At 37.6% G+C, this 9,793-nt stretch overlaps 1 protein-coding gene across 1 annotated transcript; it reads left to right on the plus strand.

Annotated features, from left to right (window-relative positions):
- Nucleotides 1-851: 851 nt before the first annotated feature.
- cxcr4a (chemokine (C-X-C motif) receptor 4a) lies at nt 852-2,570 on the plus strand. Its single transcript, XM_026259182.1, has 2 exons — nt 852-980; nt 1,077-2,570. The coding sequence occupies exons 1-2, from the start codon at nt 966-968 to the stop codon at nt 2,142-2,144; spliced, it is 1,083 nt and encodes a 360-aa protein (XP_026114967.1). The 5' UTR covers nt 852-965; the 3' UTR covers nt 2,145-2,570.
- The last annotated feature ends 7,223 nt before the right edge of the window (nt 2,571-9,793 follow it).

The raw sequence follows: 9,793 nt of genomic DNA on the forward strand, positions 1-9,793 counted from the left end.
ATAAACAGCACTTAACGGATTAACATACAGTATGTTTCTATGCTCAAACCCCTCATTTTCTGATTTAATTTCATTTATTGTTCACATGGAAAGTGTTTGTGTGTACTTTTCACAGACCAACCTCAAAGTATGACAACACTTTCACAGCTCACAAGTGTATGTGTGTGTGCAATCTTCTGGCTGAATGACATTTAAAGGTGTTTGAAAGTGTTAAGTGAGTGAGCCACTTCGTTGGGAATTTAACGTCTCACGATTCACCTGACTGACATTCATTACCAAACACTTATGGTGGCCCTGCAAGCATGAGTGGCATGGGTGTATTTAAATCAACAACCAACAATTGTGGGATCAAAATTATTGATTCTTCTTTTATACTAAAAATCCATGAATGTATTTTCTAATGACCTACCATATCAAAACTTTAATTCTGATTAGTAATTTGCATAGCCAATAACTTAATTTGGACAACTTTAAAGGCTATTTTCTCAATATTTGATTTTTTTGCACCCTCAGATTTCAAATAGTGTATCTCAGCCGAGCAATAGCCTATTGTCCTTTCAAACCATACATCAATGGAAAGCTTATTCATGCAGCTTTCAGATCATGTATAAATCTCAGTTTAAAAAAAATTGACCCTTATGACTGGTTTTGTGGTTAATGTAAACCGGTTTTGTGCGAAGATTTTGTAGATATACAGCTGATATACAGATTTTCGTCACAGGACGTCGTTTTTTTTCAAACACACATCAAACTATGAACACGAAAACAGGAAAAGAGTGCTAGCGGACGGCGCAGATGCATCTGAGAGCGCGAGCGCAGAGTCCACGCTAGAGCTCGTGCTGTGAGGGGCGGAGCTTCCGCGCGAGAGTGGGGTATTTAAAATCTTCTGAGCTCCACAGAACACTGTAGAAAGTCACTGCCACAGCATTACTGGAGACCGAGAGTACAGGAGGAGTGTTTTAAAGATGGCATATTACGAAGTAAGACAACTGTTATTTATTTATTTATTTAAGTTTGTGATTGCATTTAAATAATTACAAATGTATTTAAACTTTGCCCGTTCATTTTTTTCGCAGCACATTGTCTTTGACGATGATTTATCAAATGATAACAACTCTGAGTTCGGCTCGGGGGACATTGGAGCCAACTTTGAGGTTCCGTGCGATGTGGATGTCAGTCACGACTTCCAGATTATCTTTCTTCCAACCGTGTACGGAATCATATTTGTTTTGGGTCTTATCGGGAACGGACTGGTTGTGCTGGTAATGGGTTGCCAGAAAAAATCCAGAAACATGACGGACAAGTACCGCCTGCACCTTTCAGTGGCGGACCTTCTGTTTGTGCTCACCCTGCCGTTCTGGGCCGTGGACGCGGCCAAAGACTGGTACTTCGGAGGGTTCATGTGCGTGGCCGTGCATATGATTTACACGGTGAATTTATATAGCAGCGTCCTCATCCTCGCCTTCATCAGCCTGGACCGGTACCTCGCCGTGGTGCGCGCCACGAACAGCCAAGTTCCGAGGAAACTTCTGGCCAATCGCATCATTTACGTGGGCGTGTGGCTCCCCGCCGCGCTCCTCACCGTTCCCGATCTGGTGTTCGCCAAAGCGGAGAGCAGCTCGATCCGCACCTTCTGCGAGCGCATCTACCCAGAGGAGTCTTTCACAACCTGGATGGTCGCTTTCCGCTTCCAGCACATCCTGGTGGGCTTCGTGTTACCCGGACTCGTGATTCTCATCTGCTACTGCATCATCATCTCCAAGCTGTCACGCGGTTCCAAGGGCACGCAGAAGCGCAAGGCGCTCAAGACCACCGTGGTTCTGATCGTGTGTTTCTTCGTCTGCTGGTTGCCCTATTGCGGAGGAATCCTTATTGACACGCTGATGACGTTGGAGGTCATTCCCCACAGCTGCGAGCTCGAGCAGGGTCTGCAAAATTGGATCTTCGTGACGGAGGCTCTCGCGTACTTTCACTGCTGCCTCAATCCCATTCTTTACGCATTTCTGGGGGTGAAGTTCAAGAAGTCCGCCCGCAGCGCTCTATCTCCCAGCCGGGGGTCCAGTCTGAAAATTCTGCAGAAGAAGAGAGGAGGAATGTCATCCGTATCCACGGAATCCGAGTCTTCTAGCTTTCACTCTAGTTAACACAAGCGCGCTCATCTTGGACTGAATATGCTCCCAAATATTAGATGAATGGCATGAAAGTACCAGCTGTATTTACTTTGTATAGGAAGAATACAGACTGAGGCTGATTGAAAAGTTGCTAGAATGTAAATATCTGTCAGTATGGCATCTCATACTGCATTGCTTCCAGTATTACTGTAAAATCTTTCTTTGTAGTGAGAAGAGGTATTGTGAACATACAAATGTGTTGATATAGTGTGCAAGATGTTTACTGTACATATCATGTATATAGATTGTTTTTATGTTTTTTTTCTGCACTTATGTAGACCATTGCATTTATTTATTACATGATAAAAGGAATGAATTAGGGTCCATTCAAGTTTTTAAAAGCTGATTTTGCAATTTGAAGTCTTCCTAATAAAATGTTTGAGTAGCTAATCAAAAAAAGTTGTGTGTGTGTGTTGTTTTTTTTGACCACTTCTGCGAAGCATTATTTTTATAGACCATGATGATGGAGTTCCCCTGCAATGCCCATAGTTTATACTTTCACTTTGCAAAGAGACATGTGACGTTGTGGTGAGTGCTGTTACTTATCCAAAGCTATTCAAGCATGTGGAGTCTGTGATCTCCTCTCTCTGATGCATACATGTCAATAATGGGGATTCCCTGAGATGTAAACTCTCTCAGGTCTGACCAAACACACGGAACACCTCTTGGTGGGATCCCCAACATGCTGCGGAATCCATTCAACCGTGAACAAACACACACATGAAATTTCTTATATGCAAAAAAGTGCAGTCATGCAATGCCATCTAGTTTTGGTTAGCATTCTAAATTTTTGTTCAAATCTTCTTCACTTGCTGTTTACTACTAAACCCCCCCCCCCCCCCCCCCCCACAAATGCACTTTTACCCTTAAAGATATTGTGTTTATTTGGGTTTTGTCGTAGCAAAACTATGTTGCCATGTCTCTGGCAATGATTGACCGTCTTACACATAGCCTGTATGAGCCACAAAATCTAATCTTGCATGGTGTACAATAATATGAAACTGGTTCAGTGTGTTACCACACAGAAGTTTAGGTAAAAACCCACTATTCGGGTTTAGGAGATCATGCTCACAATCACAGTTGCTAGACAAGAATAGTTAGAGTTAAAGTGTGTGTTAAATGTTAAACGTATGTATATGGGTAATACAAACAGTAAATAATCGAATCCTTTTTATTGTCAGCAGCTATTACTCCAGTCTTCAGTGTCACTTGATCTATCAGAAATAATCTAATATGCTAATTTGGTGTTCAATTATTACAAATGGCTATATTGAAAATAGCAATGGTTGCTGAAAACGGAGCATTGCTTTTACAGAAATAAACAAATATTTTCAGACATTCAAACTGAATTTTTATTTTAATGTAATATGATTGTACAGCACAATATATGGAGTATTGTTGAGCATAAGAGACCTCTTTCTTTTGCGGTTTTTGAGACTGTCTATATAATAACATGTTCTGTTGATTCACTGTAGTTATATGGTTTCATGATGCTGATGACTGGATAGTTAATGCTGCCCATTTGTGGACACCTTTCTCATAAAGAACAGTGATAATTTGCAAATCCTTTTGTGTGGATTTTATGTATGCAGCCCACATTTATTACTCGTGATCCATGACAGTGGCATTCAGTTCAGATGGGGTGAGGATGAACCACAATAAAACCACAGGAGGTCTTTACGGAACGAGAAAGTATTAGAGAAGTGCACAGCAGTGTAGAGCTAGAAGAAACAAGAGCCTGTAACCTCTGCATGGCCAAAGCTGCTAACCAGGCCACCGTGTTAAGAGGTGGAAATGTGTGAGAGTTGACCCATTGAGAAGCTAAATCCATGCGTAAGGACAATACAAACTAACACCGGTGACTGGACGGCCCGTTGAGTCAGAGTAATGGGCTCTAATGCAGAGTGTGAAAGATTTGCATGTCTGAGAGTGTTAAGTGCCCCATCAGGCCTCTGTTCCCCCGGGGGCTGCAAGAAAGGAGAGTGGTCAGTGAATATTCCTAAAGAGCTGGTCATTTATTTCGCTGTTAAACCCCCTAGTTCACCCTGTCAATCTGAATATATCTCACTCTATTGAGATAGACAGATAAAGAAAGTGAGTGAGTGTTTATCTATCTGCCCTCCTATCCAGTAATCTCTCGGTGTATAAATCCCAAATCTTGAGTAATATTAAATAATAAAAAATATCTGTTTACTCACAAATGGAAACTCTGACATCATTTACTCTTCCTAATGTCATTCCAAACCAGTTGGACTTGAATTTCCTTGGATAACAAAATGCGAGTTTCTTAACAATTGCACTGGCTGCTCTTTTCTGTGCAATTGCAGAAACTGAAGGAACTTTTAAAGGCATAGTTTGATTACTTTTTGCTGTGGAACGTAAGAGAAGAACAGTCTGAGAAGTGTTTTTTGTTTTGTTTTTTGTACATAAGTCAATGCTCACCAGAAACTGATGGCGAAAATGTCTGGTAACACTTAGATCAAGGAACTATTCAATATGAATTAGTTGCTTATTAGCATGAAGCTGTATATAAGTACTTAAAAGCACATATTAATGCCATATTCTGCATGTTACCAAATGTCTTCTTTTGCATTCCACTGAAGAAAGAAAGTCATACAAGTTTGGAACAACATAAACGTGAGAAAATGATGACGGTTTTCTTGGTAAATGATATCTTAAGGCTTCATAAAGACAGAACATTGGCATAAAACTATTATGATAACCTATATGACCCATGTCCTGCATTCAAAATTAGGCCAAAATATAAAATGATATTTGCTGACATCAACACAGCTCTGGCAAATCCATTAGAAAAGTAGCAATTCATGAACAAAATCAAATTTTCCTATGAATCTGTTTATAGTGGTTTAGTTCACAAAGCGATTATTTCTCAAAACTCACCGATTTGGATCTAATTCAGCTCAAATGCAGATCTTGAGCTAACAGCTCACTGAAGGAGATGTGAATATTTTCAGTGAATTCAGAAAACATAAAAAAATATGAGTAATATAGATTTCTATATACATATAATAATATATGAGTATTACAGATAGGTTTTTTCAGTTTTTGGCGTTTTGTAAATTTTTTGAAGCCAGTCCCCTAACATTGAAATAGCAAGGGAAATACCGACTATTTCTTCAGAAAGTCCTCTCGTCTTCTACAAAAAAAAAAAAAGGAAAGAAAGAAACTGGAACATGAGGGTAAGTAAATAATAACCATTTTCTTTTCTTTTTTGGTGAACTATTAACACTTACAAGTATCATAAATAATCCAAATGAACCATGTCCTATATACCAAATCTTCTGGTGCCATATTATAACTTAATGTGAGGAATAAGCCAATTTACCTTGTTATTATCTGATATTTAGCTCTCCTCGGCTCATTCGTTAGAAAGCAGAAATGTCCAATTTGTGAACAAATCATTTATGATCCTGGACCACAAAACCAGTCATATTGGTCAATTTTTGGAAATTGAGATACATCATCTGAAAGCTGAATAATTAAGCTTTCTTAGGTAAAACCAAGTATAGTGTGTTAGGGTAGAACAGTATTTGGCAGAGATACTACTATTTGAAAATCTGGAATATGTGGGTGAAAAAAAAAGGAAAAAAAAAACAAATATTGAGAAAATCACCCTTGAAGTAGTTCAAAAAGTTCTTAGCACTGCATACAAATCAAAAATTAAGTTTTTATATATTTATGGTAGGACATTTACAAAATATATTCATGGAACTTGATCTTTATTTAATATCCTAATGATTTTTTGGCATAAATGTCAAATCAATACATTTGACTCATATAATGTATTGATGGCTACTGCTACAAATATACCCATACTACTTATGAGGGTCACAGATATAGACTTTTGGGTTCCTGTTCTCCTACCTTACTCATCTTTAGACCTAGTTTTCCTGAGTAGCCCTGATTAGTTCATTCTGTTCACCTGTGTTTTATGTCATTAGTCCCTCTCTTGCTTTGTATAAATTCTTTCCGTTCCATCCCGGCCGGTTATAAATGTTGCTTACGTTGATGTTTGGAGTTTATGTCGGAGTAACAGCTCGTCTGTGGGTTTCTATTAAAAGATCGTTTGAAATGTCTTTGTCGTGCGCTTACTCTCGCTCCACACAATATTGTGACTGTGTTTGGTTTCGAGGTCCAGGATCACATTTTTCTGTTTCATTCTTACGATTAATCTGTTCACAGAAATCATTCTGAGTGATTTGTTCGCCAATCTGGCCTCACTTGTTTAATTCAGTAGTAATGACATGGAAAACAGCAGCTGTACATTCTTCAAATTATTTTCTTTCATGTTCTGCAGAAGAAAGAAAATTAGTAAATTATGTAATTTAAGGTGAAACAATTCCTGTAACTCTGAGTAAAAGTGTCCACAAACCCCACTGTGGGCTTTGTTTCACAGCTCTGCATGTGTTCTTTCACTTACGAGCAGGGTGAGGGTTAGAGGGTAAAGCTATTGACATCCATAGCGCAGGAAGGAGATCATGTCTAGGACCATTAGCGGCCACTCACAGTTCCTGCAAGATCGACCCTAGTGGGGCAAAGAGACACTTTACGACCCCATTGACCCCCAAAACCTCAGCATGTTTACCCAAAAGGACTGGAGCCACATAGGTCAGTCAAACCAAGATCATTTACAAATGAATCGCAGTTCCAGGGGGCTTGAACAATGACCAAACAAATGCTACTGTATCAGTAAGCAATTTAACAGACGTCGGACAGATATTAAGAGCAAGAGCTCTGAAATAACTTGAACAAACTCTGATTCCCACACACTGTCATCATGTACATCCATGATACTATACACATAAGCATAACACTATACAAGTATCTCTCCTATCTCACCAACCAAAAGCCCATTATGCGATAAATGGATAAATGTGTATTATTTTAAGGGAAGTGGCTGTTTGGAAGGCAGCTTCCTGCCGAAAACCCAAAGGGACGCCAGCCCCCGCTGTGAAAATACTTATGGGGTCTGACTACAAACCACTCTAGAACAACAATACTACATTTTTTAGCAGGTGATACAGATAACAGCTGATATATGACAGAGTAAGAAATGCTTTTTAACCTGCGCATATTATGTTGATATTATAATGAAATACCTTGTGATAATAAACTGGTAATGTTCGATACAAACATAGTTGTTATAGTTAACTAAATCAATAAAAACACATTTTCATTACTTGAAATAAAATAAAAAAAATCTCTTTTTTTATTAGCTTAACTGTATGTACTAAAATAACTGAAACTAAAACTGAAATAAAAATGCGTAACAAACTGTGCCGACATATAAAACTGACAAAAATACACAACTAAAATTTCACCTAGATTAAAATGAAAACAGAAAATTAAAAAATAGAAACTTATTTAAAATATTAACATAACTGTTATATAATATCATAAAAATAATAAGAAAATGCTAATAAAAATAATCAATTAATAAATAACATTACATCGAAGCACTCCTATGTTTTTTTAGGTGTAGCATGCGTATGTACAGAGTTTGATTTATATTAGCCTGTATCAAATGTACTGATGGGTCGTATATAATAATAAAACATGAATAGCTGGCTGACATATAAAACTTGGCAAAAAAAATAAACAAAAACATCCACATATTGACTGGTTCAGTAAAAGGACTTGGTGTTATCTTCCAAAAAGCAGACCCACCCTCCTCATTTGTGTTGGCGTGAGATCAGACAGGAAATGATCTCTTTTTTTGGGCTCTGGAATGTTGATTAGCTTTGATTAACTTGTGTTTTTGTCAAAGATGAAAATGCAGAAAGTCGGCTTGGTTCTTTGAAAGCATCTTATTTATGCCAGAACCGAAATACTATTTTGTCTTCACCCACTAAACCTTTATTCCTCAGCAAACACGAGCACCTCGACTCTCACCCGGGGCTATGGTTGGAAATATGATCTTGTGGGATGTGTGTTTTGATGAAGGGCAGCTGCCCTTTTTAAAGGCTGTAGATGAATGATGGGATTAGATGTGGTATATACAGATGTGCATGTGTGTTTACGAATGTTCAAGTTTAATTATATGTTATATTCTGTACCAGTATTGGGGACTTTCATTTAACCTGTTTATTTACACCACAGCTCCTCTGATTTATTCATTTGAAGTAATTTTGTAATTCATTACTATCTTAATTCATTCCTCTCAGAAATACGATATGTTTCTAAAGAGGGTCCGAGGAGGATTTCGTCAAGTGATTAGGGGAAAGAAGAGCTTGTATCAAAGTGAGCGGGTCAGTATTCACTTAGCACACACGCGGACATGCATACAGACACGTGCACACACACACACACACACACACACACACACACACTGTACTGACAGCTGGGCAGGTGCTTAGGCACCAGTTGGTACACAAGTGGACTCACTTACATTCTTTCTCCACCTGCAGCCCTTTAACACGGGGAATACCCACAATACACAAACTTCCTCATTTGGGCCTACATGCATCTAACTTTGCTCACAACATTAAATTTCCTACTTTTTGTTGATTCTGTTGAATTGACTGTAAGACTGCATTGGGACTGTGATGTCAGGTTAAGGATAATTTATTGTCAGTCCTACTACGTAAGAGAGAAATGGCAATAAAACTCTGAGTTGGCGGGATGAGATCACCTGCTATAAAGTAGAGCACATAATTTAGGGCCACAACACATGTTTTCTCAGGTTTTTTGTGACGAGCATGACTAAGAAATCAAAAACATATTCAGTTCCACTGTGCTTCTTCAACAATGGACTATTTTGACCCGGTGGACTTTTAGAAAATAAAAATATCACACTCTCACTAGCTTATTTCATTAACACTTTTCAGAGGAACTGTGTTTTTTCTCTCTCTTTCTCTCTCTCTTTAAGTAATGGAAATTCCCAACACCAACAGTTTTTTTCAGCATTTCAGTGTTTAACAGCATTCTGTGGTGAAAATGACGTTTGTAAAATAGCAGACTACTTTTTCTAAGGTTAATTTTGTAGCTAGAATTGTATGTTTCCTAAATATACAGTACACAATAATCAAATATTTTCATACTTTTGAATTACATTTGGAATTAGCACACTATAAAAAATATTTTGTTCAAAGGGGATGTTTTCTTCACACATCGCATGCACTTTTCTCATTGGTAAGCAAGCATGACAATCTTATTAAAAACAACTTATTAAGGCCAGAATAGGGAGCTGTAGGGTGGAAATAACAACACAGAAATGAGTGTACATAATAATAAAAAAAGTTATAATTTTCACACTATAGAAATATAATATTTTAATATATATATTGAAATGGTATATGCTAATTTCACTCATGCAATAATTCAATAGCTTTTTTTAATCAGTATTAGTATTAAAAAATAGATTATATTTATTTAATCATTATTAATGAATAATTATGAATTAATATGATTGAAAGTCTCAAAAGGTAAAACAATAAAATTCATAAATGATGGGATTTTGAAAACCGGCAAAAAAAAGATGATGGGGGAAAGAATGGGGAAAATATTGAAAAAGTTGGAAGACTTTTATATTTATCAAGGTTCAAGCCTGTAAATGTTCAAGACTTGTCTCAAAACAAGCAAACAACAACAAAAAAAAAAAC

Source organism: Carassius auratus, chromosome 6, assembly GCF_003368295.1.
Source record: "Carassius auratus strain Wakin chromosome 6, ASM336829v1, whole genome shotgun sequence".
NCBI classification, from domain to species: domain Eukaryota; kingdom Metazoa; phylum Chordata; class Actinopteri; order Cypriniformes; family Cyprinidae; genus Carassius; species Carassius auratus.